The sequence below is a fragment of the Nyctibius grandis genome, chromosome 2, assembly GCF_013368605.1.
Source record: "Nyctibius grandis isolate bNycGra1 chromosome 2, bNycGra1.pri, whole genome shotgun sequence".
Lineage (NCBI taxonomy): Eukaryota > Metazoa > Chordata > Aves > Nyctibiiformes > Nyctibiidae > Nyctibius > Nyctibius grandis.
The window spans coordinates 125705965-125723771 of NC_090659.1; the positions used below are offsets into that span (position 1 = coordinate 125705965).

Genomic DNA, 17807 nt, shown 5'->3' on the forward strand with positions numbered 1-17807 from the left:
CAGCAGTAACCCCACAACTACTTACCCATCTCTATACATCTACTTGATGAAAATTATGTAGGTTAACGGTTGGACTTGATGATTTTAAAGGTCTTTTCCAACCCAAACAGTTCTATGATTTTATGATTCTATGTTTTTCCTTCTCTCTGCCCCAGATTTTCATCCTCTCACCTTTTTTGCTCAGGATGTGATGGGCAAAACCAGAATTTAATTACTGGGGGATCTGATTTCATGGCACAGTATTGCTGTCCCCTGCCTATGTCACCAAGCAATGACTGGAAAAGCAGCAACACCGATGGTCCAAACCTTAAGAGGTGAAAATGATCACAGAATCCCAGAGTGGTTGGGGTTGGAAGGGACCTCTGGAGATCATCTAGCCCAACCCCCTGCCAAAGCAGGGTCACCCAGAGCATGTTGCACAGGGTCGCGTCCAGGCGGGTTTGAGTATCTCCAGAGAAGGAGACTCCCCACCCTCCCTGGGCAGCCTGTGCCAGTGCTCTGCCACCCTCACAGCAAAGGAGTTTTTCCTCATATTCAGATGGAACTTCTCATGTTTCAGCTTGTGCCCATTGCCCCTTGTCCTGTCACTGGGCACCACTGAGAAGAGTCTGGCCCCATCCCCTTGACACCCACCCCTAAGGTATCTGTGAGCATTGATAAGATCCCCCCTCAGTCTGCTCTTCTGCAGCTGAACAGCCCCAGCTCCCTCAGCCTCTCCTCGGAGCAGAGATGCTCCAGCCCTCTGACCATCTTCGTACCCCTCCACTGGACTCTCTCCAGTAGTTCCTTGTCTTTCTTGCACTGGGGGGCCCAGAACTGCACACAGTTACTCCAGGTGTGGCCTCACCAGGGCCATGTAGAGGGGGAGGAGAACCTCCCTCGACCTGCTGCCCACACTCCTCCTCATGCACCCCAGGACACCACTGGCCTTCCTGGCCACAAGGGCACATTGTTGACTCACGGGGAACTTGTGGTCCACCAGAACACCCAGGTCCTTGTCTGCAGAGCTGCTTTCCAGCAGGTCACCTCCCAGCCTGTACTGGTGCATGGGTTTTTCCTCCCTAGGTGCAGGACCCTACACTTGCCTTTGTTGAACTTCATGAGGTTCCTCTCTGCCCAGCTCTCCAGCCTGTTCAGGTCTCGCTAATGGCAGCACGGCCTGCTGGGATATCGGCCACTGCTCCCAGTTTGGTGTCATCGGCAAACTGGCTGAAGGTACACTCAGTTGCTTCATCCAGATCATTGATGAATAAGTTGAACAGGACCAGACCCAGTACTGACCCCTGGGGAACACCACTAGCCACAGGCCTCCAACTAGACTCAGCACTGCTGACCACAACCCTCTGAGCTCTGCCATTCAGCCAGTTCTCAATCCACCTCACTGCCCACTCATCTAACCCACACTTCCTGAGCTTCCCTATGAGGATGTTATGGGAGATGGTGTCAAAAGCCTTGCTGAAGTCAAGGTAGACAACATCCACTGCTCTCCCCTCATCTACCCAGCTGGTCATGTCCTCATAGAAGGCCATCAGATTGCTCAAGCATGATTTCCTCTTGGTGAATCCATGTTGTCTACTCCTGATAACCTCCTTTGCCTCCACATGCTTAGAGATGGCATCCAGAATGAATGATGCACGTCTTTAAGTATTTCATTGAGGTGGACAGTGCCCAGAAGCTTCCCCTCCTGCAAAGGAGGTCTGTGACCATCAGCACACCTTGCAGGTGGGAGAGGCAACCCCAAGTGATGCCCAAGCACCTTTATACCTGTCCCGCTCCCCGCAGCCTATTTGCATTAGTCACAAAAGCAGCAAATCTGCTTTATTGCCATTAAGAAAAGCCATTTGCTCTGCTCGGTGAACAGGCACGGCGGGCTGCTGGCAAGGCGTGAGGAGCAGCGGGGGCTTGGGAGGGCAGCTGAGGAAACGTCCCTTGCAGTATTTGTGATCCTGATACGGCAGATTGTAATTTTTGTCTTTCTTCTGTTCAGATATAAGGAAAAGAAAATGCACTTCAGCATCCCCCAGTCTTCCCCATCATCCCCTCAGCCTGTTTAGCTGGAGCATCCAAGTCCCAGATTTACACTTTATCGAAGGTCTAAAGAAGCCTTAACTTATCTTGCAGCATTTAGGAGCTGCTGAGTATCTGGAGAACAAGCTAAAATGAAGGATCCTTTCCAAAACATGGAAATTTGTCCCAAAAAATAAACCTAATAAAAAATAACATAAAAGATAACGTGATATCAGCTGATCTGCTGGCTGTGGGTGTCACTTTGGGGTTTTGCTGCTGTTTACATTAGGTTCTGAGCTGTTTGATGCTTATAAAATTATATTTTCCTTCCAGGAAGACCCAGTGGTACCAGCTCAAGATCCTCTAATGCAAGTTTGATCATATTTGTCCTTTTTTTTAAAGGCTTTCCCTGGAGTGAGGACATCCCGTAACAATCTCCACTCTTCTGTTTCCTTTCAAGGTACCTTCCTACCTGTTGGCGTGTGATGAATATGGGGTCAACCCCCATATCCTCCACCAATTTTACTCTCCAAAATGAAGACGTGGCTTTAAGCAGGTCCATTATAACACTGTGTAATCCAATTTTTGTTGGCAGCAAAGTACCGTAAGACCTCATGGCAAATACGGCATCTAAAGGAGGAGCTACCTGCCCTGAGAACCAGGGATCCCTGCACCAAGGATACGTAGCACTTGAATTCACAGAATCACAGAATCAACCAGGTTGGAAGAGACCTCTGGGATCATCGAGTCCAACCATTGCCCTGACACCACCATGTCAACTAGACCATGGCACTAAGTGCCATGTCCAGTCTTTTCTTAAACACCTCCAGAGATGGTGACTCCACCACCTCCCTGGGCAGCCCCTTCCAATGTCTAATAACCCTTTCTGAGAAGAAATTCTTCCTATTGTCCAACCTTTAGAGGCATTTCCAAGGAAGGCTCCATGAAGTTGATCCTGCAACATTATTTCTCAAGTGCTAAACTGGGGGAAAATCTTCAAGAATACCTAAAGTTGGCTTTAAGGGGCTTTTTTAGGGTAGACTAAAAGCTGAGCTGCTGCCACGGGATGCTCTAGATTGCATGAAGTGTGCTGTGAAGGCATCAAGGTGTTGGTCACAGCTCAATGAATGGTTAAAAAAAGTGGGAATGGTCAAAAAATATGCTCTCATGAGCAAGGAGAAGCATGTAGGGTGAAATGGTAGCCAGCTCTCACAGGAGGGCTGGGAGAAATCATCCTTCAAGCAAATGGGCCCTGAAGACTCTGTAGGATGGACAGGAGAAGTCAAGGCTCAGCCCAGCGATAAGATGTCTGACCACTCAAATATAATGAACTAATTTATTCAGCCAGTGTTCAGGGCAGCAATTAATGAAGGCCAAGATTTCGAGTCTGCTAATAGCCCATATTATCCACCCAGCACTGAAACAGCGTGAAGATAACAAGGAGCTTTCGAGGAACTCCCAAACAGCATCTCACCGCCTCCTGATTACTGCAGATTGGAAAAAATGTGTTAATTAAAGAGCGGAATAGCTGTCACCCTCTTCCTGACTCACATTAGCAGGAGAGTAACTGTTTTTAAATGAGAGATGGAAGCAGCAAGAGGAAATGCAGGTTCGAAACGTACCAGCAGAAGTGGGGACTCCATCATGAGGTTCTCCAGGAACCCAACAACGTCACCTACAGACCAACCAACCTCCTGTTTCTCAATCTCATGGATTTTTTTCTGTTCTGAACTCAATTTTTTCAAACAAAGACCTCGGAGTCTGCCAGTTCTCGGCATCACGCTTCATTTCTGATGGGCATCTGGAGATGTGGACCAGCTCAAGGCTGTGTGGTTTCACCACCTTGCATACTAATACTTGCTGTGGTTTCCTGATTGCTGAATCCTGGAAAATTTAGCTATGATATTAGAAAAGGTATTAAACATAATCGTCCAGGCAGATGTAATCTTCCATGTTTGTAAATTGGGAAAAAATAGAACAATTTGCAGGTGAAAACAACGCGTAATCAAGTTTTAATGACAGAAGATGATGGATGCTCCTCTCGGAAAAGCATGCTTGACAGCTAATTTTAAAGCCTAATTATGATTATCTAACACCTTATTAGGATTAGGAGGTTGGCATGGCCTGTGCTTCTGCCGCTTCGCAGTTCAGCAGCAGGCTGGGATTTTAAAAGCAATAGTGAGCCTTTAAGCTCCAGCTTCTATTAAAATTGCTGATTAAATCCCTCGTGCCACTCTAGAAACCTCAACCTTATTGATCCTGCAACAGAGAAGTGCCCTGAATTGCACAGATGAATTTTTCTATAACAGCACGAAGCCTGGTGGGGGAAAAAAAAAAAGCTCTGTGATGCATTTTCTATCACCATCTCCTCTTGTTTCCACATGAAGGGTTCACCACAAGCATGATTCCTTGGAGGTTCAGGTTAGACATTAGGAAGCATTTCTTCTCAGCAAGGGTCATTAGCCATTGGAAGGGGCTGCCCAGGGAGGTGGTGGAGTCACCATCTCTGGAGGGGTTTAAGAAAAGACTGGACATGGCACTTAGTGCCATGGTCTAGTTGACATGGTGGTGTGAGGGCAATGGTTGGACTCGATGATCCCAGAGGGCTCTTCCAACCTGATTGATTCTGTGATTCTGTGATTCTGTGATTCTGTGAATTGGCTGGATGGCCACATCCAGAGTTACAGTCAACAGCTCAACATCCAAGTGGAAACCAGTAATAAGTGGTGTCCCTCAAGGGTCGCTACTGGGACCAATACTATTTGATATCTTAATCAATGATGCAGATGGTGGGACTGAGTGCACCCTCGTCAGGTTTGCTGATGACACCAAGCTGTGCGGTGCAGTTGATACGCTTGGAGGATGGGATGCCATCCAGAGGGACCTGGCCAAGCTGAAGGAGTGGGCCCACGTGAACCTCATGAGGTTCAACAAGGCCAAGTGCAAGGTCACACACCTGGGCTGGGGCAATCCCCAGTAGCCATACAGGCTGGGGGATGAAGGGACTGAGAGCAGCCCTGAGGAGAAGGACTTCTGGGGGATGGTTGACAAGAAGCTCATCATGAGCCAGCAATGTGCGTTTGCAGCCCAGAAAGCCAACGGTGTCCTGGGCTACATCCCCAGCAGCGTGGCCAGCAGGGCGAGGGAGGGGATTCTGCCCCTCTGCTCCGCTCTCGGGAAACCCCCCCTGCAGTGCTGCGTCCAGCTCTGGGGCCCCCAACACAAGAAGGACACGGAGCTGTTGGAGTGAGTCCAGAGGAGGCCACGAAGATGCTCAGAGGGCTGGAGCACCTCTCCTGTGAAGACAGACTGAGAGAGTTGGGGCTGTTCAGCCTGGAGAAGAGAAGGCTCCAGGGAGACCTAGCCTTTTAATATATAAAGGAGGCTTCTAAGAAAGGTTATAGATTGGACATAAGGAAGAAATTTCTTATGATGAGGGTGGTGAGACATTGACACAGGTTGCCCAGAGGAGCTGTGGATGCCCCATCATTGGACGTGTTTAAGGTCAGATTTTTATGGGGCTTTGAGCAACCTGATCTAGTTGAAGATGTCCTGCCCAGGGCAGAGGGGCTGAACTAGATGATCTTTGAAGGTTCCTTCCAACCCAAACCATTCTGTGATTCCATGTTTCTGTGATTCTATAAAAGCAAACTTCCATTTTTTCAGTAAATTCAAGCTGTGTCTAAGGAGGCTGCACTCAGCGCACTCCTACCCCTGGGAGCAGAAGGCAGATCCCCTGAAGAAGACACAGGGCAGAACCTGGGGCTCATGCAACAGTGGATTGTGGGCTGGAGTAAGTAGCTGCACGCAGCTCTGGGAGGTCCTACATGGTTGCATGGCCCAGTTGAGTCTGACTTATTTCAAGTGTCTGGTCCTTCTTTTGACACCACCTTCCAGCTTGGCTCACCCTCCTCCAACCTTTTTTCTGGCTTCCCTGCACCCAGGGGGCTGAAGGAACAGCTTTGGAGTGGTGAGCATGGGGACATCACAGAGCTGGAGCATCTAAGCAACAAAACAAAATACCTCAGGCAAAACCAAGCTTTGAAAACCCATCGTTAAAGGCCAAGAAGCCAAAAGGCAAAGGCATGTCCCCACACTGTAGGCAAGGCCAGGATGAAGGCACCTGGGCAGCCCTTACCCAGCTTTTAAGTTCATGCATGTCTTGCCATGGTCTTTTACTGCAGGTTCACAGCCTGGTGGAGCCCTCAGCACCTTTTCTATCCTGCTGGTGCAGATGTGAGGAGGTACTGAGCAGTTACTGCATATTTATTTGTATTTATCCCTGTTCAGCATGCGGCTCCAGTCCATACTGGTGGGCACTCTTCACCCTGGGAACAGAAGGACTCATCTCCCAGCCTTCTCCTTGGTTCTCCTCCATCTAGATCTGACACCTTGCTGATGCTCATGAGTAAGCTCTCACCTGTCTTCTGCCATGGGACACCTGAGCTAGGTGAGATGGAGCTGAAGGACAGAAACTTCTTTTTCTTCTCAGAAAGGGTTATTAGCCATTGGAAGGGGCTGCCCAGGGAGGTGGTGGAGTCACCATCTCTGGAGGTGTTTAAGAAAAGACTGGACATGGCCCTTAGTACCATGGTCTAGTTGACATGGTGGTGTCAGGGCAATGGTTGGACTCGATGATCCCAGAGGTCTCTTCCAACCTCATTGATTCTGTGATTCTGTGATTCTGAACCAATTTGGGATGCCCAACTTAAAATGATTCTGATTTTTCAGAGCCTGCAGTTGAGATGGCACCTCCCAGCAGAGCTCAACCGCAGCCATAAGCCTAAAGCATCGCTGCAAATCAAACCTCAAGGCTTTACCTACGTCCAAATTAAACGTGCCCAAGCCAGTTCTCTGGACGCGATGCCAACCTGCATGGGTCTGGCTGGTGACCGCACTATTAAACTCCTTTAGCACCCACACTGGTTGGCCACAGCCAAATTTTGCCCCTAAACCCTCTCCTACCCTGGTACCTGCTCTTGGTTTCTCTGATTTCAAAGGAGGAATTTCACCTGCAGCAGCCCGGAGGTGCAACGGGAAGGAGAAATCCCATCCAGGCATGGGTTGAACTCCAAGGGAATTTTGCCAAATAATATTTAGGTTTCTACTAATTACACACTGAGATTTTTCAAACACTTACAAATCAGTCACGTCTGGTCTGGCATGAAATTAGGTGCGATGCGAAGCCCACGCACCGTGTCCGGCATACAGCCCCTACCCCAAAGAATGGTGAGGACATCCCTTTCCAAAGATAAAATCTCCCGGAGGCTTTTAATAGGTTTATTTTTAATAATTCCTTTCATCAAAAAAAAAGAAACAATCTTTCTTCCTCTCATCTCATTCTGTAAATGATTTAATTTAGCACAAAAAGGAGCCTGGAGCAGACAGATGGTGAGGAACGCTTCAACCCACGTGTGTGCATGGGCGCAGTGGTCCCAGCCTTGCAAACAACATGGCCCGTGGAGAGTCACTTTCAGACACCTTATATTTTTTTTCTCCATGTAGGATTGGGAGCTTCTCCAGGTCCCAGGGGTGTCTGGAAGGTTTAATTTTGCATTTTGAACCTAGGAGTGGTCCCACCTCAGGCTTGCAGCACACCCCACGTTAGCCATGCCCCGGCTTTAGCAGGCAATGTGAGGGCAAGAGCAGTCGGGCATGGGACAGAGGACACCCCACATACCACAGGAAGCAGCAGGGGCCTTATCAGGGAGCTTGTCACCCCTCCTGGAGGCACCATTTGGCCTCTTAAAGGATGAGATTATGAGGCTTCACCTGGAAAAGCCTGTTTGACTGCAATCCGGAAGCAACATCTCCTTCCCCTGCCTCTGCTCAGCTAGTTTGAGTTAAAAGCTGTGAATTTCACCCAGATTCCTTAAAAACGATGCTTTATTTCGGAATTCTCTCTTTCACTATTACACACAGAATCACAGAATCAATGAGGTTGGAAGAGCCCTCTGGGATCATCGAGTACAACCATTGCCCTGACACCACCATGTCAACTAGACCAGGGCACTAAGGGCCATGTCCAGGCTTTTCTTAAACCCCTCCAGAGATGGTGACTCCACCACCTCCCTGGGCAGCCCCTTCCAATGGCTAATGACCCTTGCTGAGAAGAAATGCTTCCTAATGTCCAACCTGAACCTCCCCTAGCGAAGCTTGAGGCTATGTCCTCTTGTCCCATTGCTAGTTGCCTGGGAGAAGAGGGAATAGGAAATAATCTCCCTTTGGTTCTTCTACGCATACTGTTCTGCTCAACCACAGAGCATCACCACTGCAGATATACACCTGCAGACTTCAGGGTGCTCCTGGGGACCAAACACTCAGCTAAAAGAGACCTTCACCCTTCTCCACTTGACATCCTCCTCTGAAGGAGCGCTAGGAGGGTCGGTGCTCTCCTTTTCATGCTTCTTAGTGGTTTTAGCACATGCGAACAGAAAGCAGCAGGGATGCTACCTTGTTTTCAGAAGAAAAAACCCAAGAGCTCTGCAAAATTTCATCCCAGAAGGGAACTGCAGCAGCAGCACAACGCTCCCACCGGGCAGCTCCTGTGGCAGAAGGTGATGGATCTGCTACATGGTGCCAGCGAGCATCCCCCAGCCCTTCACCACCCTCACCTGTGTCAGGGCTCAGCACCCAGGGAAGGACACACGGACAACCTGCACGGACATGAATGATCTCATCCGTTGCAAACAGGCTGATCCCAAATAACCCCATCCCCAAATAACCCACAGGAGGGGAGGCAAATGGGCACAAAACAACCAAGTAAAACCCCAGAAGAAAAGGTTTATTTACTGAATGCTGCAGAAGAAGCCTGATAAGTTCTGTTCTCGGTCCCAGTGTCCACTGGGAGGTGGAAGGTGCCCTCCGTGGCACAGGAGGAGGAGGTCTGTGGCCAGGCTTGCTTCATCAGAAGTGTAGCTTGAGTGGAGACAGAGAAGAGGCATCACACAGAGCAATGAAGATACAAATTCCCACATCTATGTCACATTTTAACCATTTTTCTGCCCTCTTCCTTTTTCCCCCCCCTTTTAAGGACAAATATCTGTAGGAATTGCACACTCTGGTTCCTCTCACCTCACCTGCTCCCCATGGAGGGACGGTTTGCATAGTGCATTGCAGCAAGCCAATTACCTACGCCAAATGACTGGTTTCCTGAGCCAAGTGACCTCCATGAAAATCTACACCTGAGGGATGTGGCCAACTGAGCCACCATCCCTCCCCAGATGCCACTGGCCACCTCTGTCCATAGGGAGCAGGAACATCTGCCTTGGGCCTTGTGTTTCCCAGCTGTAAAACAGGCCGAGCCTGGTGTGCAAGGCATTGTATTCACAGTAAAACCCTTTGAGATGCTTGCATGGCAGGTACCAGCAGTGGACAAGGTACTGGTGGCTGTGATGATCCCATCACAGCGTTGGGTGGTCCTCAGAAACTCTGGAAAGGACAGTCAGCAGAAGCAGTGGCTTTGGGCAGGTCACCCTCTATCCCAGTTTGCGGAAAAGTATTTACGAAGCCAAGTAAGATAATTGTCCTGGTTTTGCAGGGATAAAATTTATAGAATCAATTTTCTGTTACATTTTGTTTCAGTTTGTGGCCAGCCATGGTATGGTGATCAAGGCCATTAGCAGTGAAAGCCAGGGCAGTTGACCCAGGCTGGGCCACAGGTGTATTCTATAACATTAACGTCACATTCACTATAAATGGGAAAGCTGCTGGGGATGGGTGGGGTTTTTTTGCCCTCCTTCTCCTTCTCCTTCTCCTTCTCCTTCTCCTTCTCCTTCTCCTTCTCCTTCTCCTTCTCCTTCTCCTTCTCCTTCTCCTTCTCCTTCTCCTTCTCCTTCTCCTTCTCCTTCTCCTTCTCCCCACTCTATGAGTGGTATAATCTTGTATCTTTTGTATTAATATTGATATTGGTTCTCTTATTTTATTAACTCTGTTTAAATTTCAACCCATGAGTCTCCCTCCTTTTCCCAATTCCCTTTCTCAGCTGGGGAGGGGTCTCAGGTGACAGAACAACTGGTTATTGTTTAGCCCTGGGTGTGGGCTAAACTGAGACAATAATCCAGAAGAATCTCAAGAGCCAAATCTTGTGGGATTTGAGAAGGGCCCAACAGAATTCAGTCATTTTGTGGGTCTTCAATTTTCTGAAAGAGGAAAAGGTCTCACACTGACTGCCATAATGCACCTCTGTATGATGAACCTTATCCTATATCCACACACAATGCCAATGCTTATCTAAGAAGGACTGCCATTACACCGACGGCTTTCTGGAGCACATCTATGAAGAAAGGACATCACCAACACAAGCCTACAACCAGGCTCCTTCCCAAAGTTGATGCCTTCGGGAAAGGCTTAACAGGTCTTTTTCTGTTTTTGGTTTGTTTTTTTTTTCCCCCTGAAACAATGGATCTTGTCCTAACTTTTTGTTCCAGACTAATATCACATGGGGGCCCCCACCATCCTTGGTTTAAGTCCCACCACCTCCAACAGAGTGCACACACCTTTTGAAAGCCTCAGCCAGTTATTACAGCTCACCACTCACCACCTTAACAGGCTGCTCTAGTTGTCATTACAAAAAAAAATAAGCTCCAGGTTTTCCGTGTACCACAGCACATATTTCGCACACCCAGCTACTAAGGAAAGAAAACCAAGAGAGGGTTGATCGATCCTCAACAAGCCGCTTAGTGATTAGACCTCCCTGTGAAGTTGTGGAGGGTAAAGGAGGTAAAATGATGCAGCTGCTGGAATAAAAGAAAATCACCATTTTACGGCTTCTTTAAAGGTATTTTTTGCAAATGCAGAAGGTGGACTGTTGACACGCTCTCTCTATAGCAAGTTACTGAATTCCTCAAGATCTCTAGAAGGTTGGAGGTCAGGGTATGTCCCCGTTGTCCCCTTCTCCCCACGCAGGTGACATTAGGGACAGGTAGGATTTCCCCAGAAATGTTGTAAAGGGATTTTGGGTCAGATGTACCAACTCAAGAGACTTCTAGAGAAAAAAAAATAGGACCTTTGGGCAAGAGAGGAACAACAGAGCCATGATTTTGTAGGCAGGGAACTGTTTCTGATAGCAGAACCAGCCAAGCTCAGATAAAGCTGTTTGGGACAGAAAGAGGAGCAATTTGGGAGGGACACCATGACCCACAAGAGGAGGCGGTGGCTTCCTTATCCTCTCACCATCCCCAAGGCAGTCACACATGAACATATTTTAAAGCTGCACTTCATAACTCCTTCTCCCAAGCAAGTTCCTACCCACAAGGGGCTTGGCACTAAGCCCCACAGAAGGGACTTCATGACTTGGTCAGGACTTGCAAACCTTTCTGCAGCCAAAAGGCAAGAGCAATGATGTTTCAAACCCCTCCAACGCCTCCATGTCTGCTCAGACTCTTAATTAATCATCTCTGAAGATGCAACTGTAAATCTGGAGTGTCGTAGGGCTGGAAGTTGGGGATGAGTGATTGAGGAGGCCAAGGAGGAATCAGCGCTGGTGCCACAGCTCACACCAGCCGCAATGCAGGTCCTAATGGTTGGACACCACTGCCCAGAGAGAGCAGAGAAGCACTGCTGTGGGTCTGTTGGTCCACCAAAGACTCATGAGACCACTCTCCCAGTGTGGGACAGAAATACAGCAACATGGAGGACACCCAGCAGCGGTGCTTTACTGGATGGCATGGCTATCATCAGCTGTGTGGAGATGTTTATGGGTGCAAGATCTGGCTGGATGGTGCTCTGCTGCTGGAGACATGGAAATGTGCTCCTCCTTCCTCACCTTCTTCAAGAGAAAACCAGGAGGTTTGTGAGAAGTAAGAGATTCAGAGCACAATTTCTCTTCTACTCGAGCACTGATCACGTTCTGCTCCTCTCCCAAAGGTTTGTGAGTTATTAAGGATTTCCAAACCATTCTCCATGGTACACTGCACTTCTCAACATCACACCGGGGAGCTAACTCCCAGCGCTGAGACAGAAACACTCTTTCACTTAACGCTTTTGTTCAAAATCAGATTCATTTTTGCCTCTGGATTTCACAAAGGTTTTAATCTCCAAGACTGATGAGACAATTTATTTAGATGTTATATGAATCCTTCCTCTGCGGTTTCTCCTCTCCACATTAGACCTACCAAAAAATCAAGGTAATGCGGGTCTGAGATGGCTGGCAGCTTGCCACAGCTACGCATGTTCTGTACATTAAATCATGGATCCTTGGAGAATCCATCACTTAAAACTACACAAAAGGTGAACCAAGGAGGCTTCTAGGACCATTAATATCTTCTGGTCCTTTGCAAGAGCTACAATTCACAGAGGTTACAACCCAGCCATGGCTATCTAGTAACATTTAAGGTCTGTCTCCTACCAGTGTCTTCTGGATTTGGTTTAGCCTCTCACCTACGCTGTTCATTGAAAAATAAAGAGCTTTTCTTTGTTATCTGTTGGATCCCTGGCAAATCTAGTGGTGGGAACTGGGCAAGCAATGTGAGCTGAGCGTGGGTCTCTGCAGCGCTGGGACTGGTCTGTCTCCCTGTGAGGACCTCTAGCCAACGTGGCAATGTTCAGGACACATTTTAAGTGGGAAAGAGACAAATATGAACCAGATGGGCCTGAAGAAAATTCCGTGCATTAACTGGAGTACAGAATTGCAACGAGAGGATGAAGAAGATGATAGAGTATATACAGTATATCTACTTCTTGCATCCCTCTGCCAACTTTATTTGTGATGGATACGGCCTTGAGCCTCATCTAAAGTTTGCAATAAGTTTAATTCCCCAGGCGGTCCCATTACTGTGTGCCTCAAAATGGTGGGAGCATTTTTTCTTAGAAAGCCTTGCAAGGCTCTGCAGGATATTCACCCTGCCAGACCCCAAGATAACCACCTTAGGGGACCCACTGATGTCCCTAAATAGTCAGTGGGTGCCTATACTACTCTGCTTTCATGAGATCTCACCTGCAGTGCTGCGTCCAGCTCTGGGACCCCAACAGAAGAAGGACATGGAGCTGTTGGAGCGAGTCCAGAGGAGGCCACGAAGATGCTCAGAGGGCTGGAGCACCTCTGCTCTGGAGACAGGCTGAGAGAGTTGGGGCTGTTGAGCCTGGAGAAGAGAAGGCTCCGGGGAGACCTTCTAGCACCTTCCAGTACCTGAAGAGGCTACAGGAAAGCTGGAGAGGGGCTTTTTAGAAGGGCATGGAGTGACAGGACAAGTGGGAATGGTTTTAAAGTGAAAGAGGGGAGATTTAGATGAGATCTTAGGAAGAAATTCTTGGCTGTGAGGGTGGTGAGACCCTGGCCCAGGTTGCCCAGAGAAGCTGTGGCTGCCCCCTCCCTGGCAGTGTTCAAGGCCAGGTTGGATGGGGCTTGGAGCAACCTGGTCTGGTGGAAGGTGTCCCTCCCCATGGCAGGGGGGTTGGAACTAGATGTGCTTTAAGGTCCCTTCCAACCCAAACCAGTCTGTGATTCTATAGAGGATGGTTCAGAGCATTATGTGGGGAAAGATGATGCCTACGGTTTCCCTCTGCAGAGCAACGTTTCCTCTGGGGAGGACTCATAAGTAGGAGTGGGGGATCGGAGCCTCCATCCTGTCCCACAACATCCCCATGGAGTCCCTTAATTTCCGAGGCTGATTTTAGAAATATCTGTTCTGCTCTGTGAGGGCACTGAAGTAATGGCTGCACAGCATTATCCTCCCCTGCATTATTAATAAATGCAGTTAAAGCGTAAGCCAGCCTCCATGTGAAAAGTGTGTGCCCTACTTTGAGGGAAATAAAAAGCACACTGTAATGAAGGAAGTTAAAACAAAACAACCATCTCAGGAAGACAGAACGCCTGGGAGGGAACATGCACCAGGCTTAATGAAGAAATACATTATTTTTTTTTTTTTTTTAAATTGGCGTGTGTCTGCAGTAGAGAGATTTTAGGCACTCATTTTTACATACTTGAAAGGAACATCTAGGTGCTGTAGGGGAACCTACTTTGGCAGGGGGTTGGACTAGTTGATCCCCAGAGGTCCTTTCCAACCCCAACCACTCTGGGATTCTGGGAAATTTTTTTAACAACACTGTCCTAAATAACCAGGCTTATTGCAAGCACCAGAGTTTGCAATGATCTTGTAGCCTGCTTTGTGTCTCTCCCTCTAACAAATATGGAAAAACACAACAGGAAAATCACACAAGGCAGAACCTTGTGTTGTTTCAATGAATCAGGATGGAAAGAAATTAATTCCCTTGCTTGACGTAGGGCTCCTTTGGCTGAGCTTTGCAAGCAATGCAGTGACTGGCTGTTATCTCTGCCTTGGGAAGGGTTGCTTTGAAATAAACTGGTGAAGAATTTATCATCCTTTTGGTGCTCAAACATTAGTAAATATTCACCAGATACCTGACACTGAGAGAGGGAGGAATCAAGACTGATTCCAGTTACTGATTTCCTTTCCTCACTGCTGCTGGACCTGCATGGACCAATGAGACTCTAGACTTCCCCAAGCTCCTCTCCATATCTCCTTACACTTCTTTGATTGAGGCAATTACAAAGTTTGGGGTGCTAAATCATTTAATTTTCCATGTGGATTCCAGGGTCTGGGGAACCATGAGGTCAAGAGAAGAGCACCAGCATCACCGACTTCCAGCATGGCATCAGAAACTGTACTGTGAGTGTTTGCAGGACATCAAGGATGAGGAGAGGCTGAGGGAGCTGGGTCTCTTTAGCTTGGAGGAGACTGAGGGGTGACCTCATTAATGTTTATAAATATGTAAAGGGCAAGTGTCATGAGGATGGAGCCAGGCTCTTCTCAGTGACATCCATTGACAGGACAAGGGGCAATGGGTGCAAGCTGGAACACAGGAGGTTCCACATAAATATGAGGAAAAACTTCTTTACATTGAGCGTAACTGAACACTGGCACAGGCTGCCCAGAGAGGTTGTGGAGTCTCCTTCTCTGGAGACATTCAAAACCCGCCTGGACACGTTCCTGTGCGATATGATCTAGGTAATCCTGCTCTGTCAGAGGGATTGGACTAGATGATCTTTCGAGGTCCCTTCCAATCCCTAACATTCTGTGATTCTGTGAAGGATGAAAGCAGATGGCACGTAAGTAGCAGGTATTTGAAAACTAGGCTTTGAAAATTAACCACCACCAATGCACTTCTCTTCACTTGGGATGAACCACACTAAGGGCAGGAGCAGAGGATAGTCTTCATCTTTGCTTGGTGGTTGATCGCTTGCTATGACTTCACATGGAAGCCAAGCAAAATTCATGCGGTTTGGGGCAAGAGACACCTAACCAGAGAGAGCTCGTCCGAGGAACACCTTTAGGGTGGACCAGAGAGGGTGATCAAGCTTGTGCAAAAAAGCTTCTTTCAAGACTGACAGCTCACTTTCAGTTGCATCCCACAAATTCAGAAGTCACAGGCAAAGGATGCTTTTATGACCCTTTTCAGCCTCTATTCCAATAGTGTTAAGGGGCACATTTGCCTGGTTAACCTACACATGGAGAATCAGACATCCAAGCAGATGAAACTGCGGTTTGTGATTGGACAGTGGGATTGAGTGCACCCTCAGCAAGTTTGCCAATGACACCAAGCTGTGTGGTGTGGTTGACGATGAGGGTCACGAAGATGCTAAGAGGGCTGGAGCCCCTCTGCTCTGGAGACAGGCTGAGAGAGTTGGGGCTGTTCAGCCTGGAGAAGAGAAGGCTCCAGGGAGACCTTCTAGCACCTTCCAGTGCCTGAAGGGGCTACAGGAAAGCTGGAGAGGGGCTTTTGACAAGGGCATGGAGTGACAGGACGAGGGGGAACGGTTTTAAACTGAAAGAGGGGAGACTGAGATGAGATATTAGGAAGCAATTCTTGTCTGTGAGGGTGGTGAGACCCTGGCCCAGGTTGCCCAGAGAAGCTGTGGCTGCCCCCTCCCTGGCAGTGTTCAAGGCCAGGTTGGATGGGGCTGGGAGCAACCTGGTCTGGTGGAAGGTGTCCCTGCCCGTGGCAGGGAAGTTGGAACTAGATGGTCTTTGGGTCCCTTCCGACCCAAACCATCCTGTGATTCTATGAAACAGAAGCACCTTGTCAGTGGATGGGATGCGTTTGAGAGCAGCAACTCTGCTGGGAGCATACAGCATCTCTTTCTGCAGCGAGGCAGCTAAAGGCTTAACATCTAAAATTCCTTAAAAACACGTTTTGAATTAGTCTGCTGTTTCAGAATCAAAGATTTTTAAAACGAAGCTGATCCCCTCTGATTCCCAGTCTGTTTGATGGACCGCATGAACCCCAGCAGCACGTTCTCCACGGTGGGGTTATTTCCAGCCTCCTGTATGACAGAATCTGATTCAATTTGAGTAAACGCTCTTTGTACCGATACAGACGACTGGTTTTAACTCAGCCACTGAACCACAGTATTACTTTAACTCAATTCCATTTAACACAGTTGAGGACTCTGCCCGCTCCATCGCATGTACCCGCTGCCAGAATATTTTATGGAGCTTATTTTAGGATCATAGAATCATTTTGACTGGAAAGGACCTTTAAGATCATCGAATGCAACCATTAACCCAGCACTGCCAAGTCCACCACTAAACTAAATTGGGCATTAGTTGTCTCTCAAAAATTCTTAATTGTTCTCCTTTTAGTCTGTTTTCCATAAAGAAGTGACCACTGGCAGTGGGTGCAGCGCTGGGAGGTCATGAGCGGCAGAGCCCACGCCTGCCTTGAGTTATTAATGTGGCAACTTGCCTGCAGTAGAATTGGGATCTTAAAAAACCTCATTCAATAAAAACTGGCAGGGAGTTGAAAGTAGCTTGAAAAAGCCTCTAAATTTAAGAAAGGTCTGAGCCAGGATTGCCTCTGTAGCCTTTGCTCTGCCTCTAAAGATAACGTTGATCGATGCTGTCCGCACCCACAGCATCACACAGACTTTTTTCCTCCACTAACTGGCACTTGTGCATCCCTGGCTCCTGAGCCGCTGGTCTGAGCACAGCAGAGCCTACGAAAACATCTTTCCTCCCGGCTGCACACAAGCGGAGAGCTCTGAACCGTGCCTCCTACAAGATAAATCTTCAAATAACGGGGGGAAAACCCTGCCGTGATATTAAATTGCATTGATTTCAAGAGCTGCGTGATTGTTTATGGGGAGGATGGAGGTTTCTGCACAAGAGGAGTTGGGTTGAGGAGCACCAGTTTTAATCTTTGCCATTTCCTCGCTAATTTACAGAATCCCAGACTGGTTGGGGTTCAAAGGGACCTCTGGAGATCATCCAGTCCAACGCCCTGCCAAAGCAGGGTCACCCAGAGCACGTTGCACAGGGTCACGTCCAGGAGGGTTTTGAATATCTCCAGAGAAGGAGACTCCCCACCCTCCCTGGGCAGCCTGTGCCAGGGCTCTGGCACCCTCACAGCAAAGAAGCTCTTCCTCATATTCAGATGGAACTTCCCATGTTTCAGTTTGTGCCCGTTGCCCCTTGTCCTGTCACTGGGCACCACTGAGAAGAGTCTGGCCCCATCCCCTTGACACCCACCCCTAAGGTATCTGTGAGCATTGATAAGATCCCCCCTCAGTCTGCTCTTCTCCAGCTGAACAGCCCCAGCTCCCTCAGTCTCTCCTCGGAGCAGAGATGCTCCAGCCCTCTGACCATCTCCGTACCCCTCCGCTGGACTCTCTCCAGTAGCTCCTTGTCTTTCTTGAACTGGGGGGCCCAGAACTGCACACAGTTACTCCAGATGTGGTCTCAGCAGGGCAGTGTAGAGGGGCAGGAGAACTTCCCTTGACCTGCTGCCCACACTCTTCCTCATGCACCCCAGGACACCATTGGCCTTCCTGGCCCCAAGGG

At 48.5% G+C, this 17807-nt stretch overlaps 1 protein-coding gene across 1 annotated transcript in view; it reads right to left on the reverse strand.

Moving 5' to 3' along the window:
* FAM168A (family with sequence similarity 168 member A) overlaps window positions 1-17807 on the reverse strand; it is a 264445-nt gene that overhangs the window by 7527 nt on the left and 239111 nt on the right. The window contains exon 5 of the mRNA XM_068419203.1: window positions 8800-8925. Within this exon, the coding sequence (XP_068275304.1) occupies window positions 8800-8925 (126 nt within the window). The remainder of the gene's footprint in view (window positions 1-8799; window positions 8926-17807) is intronic.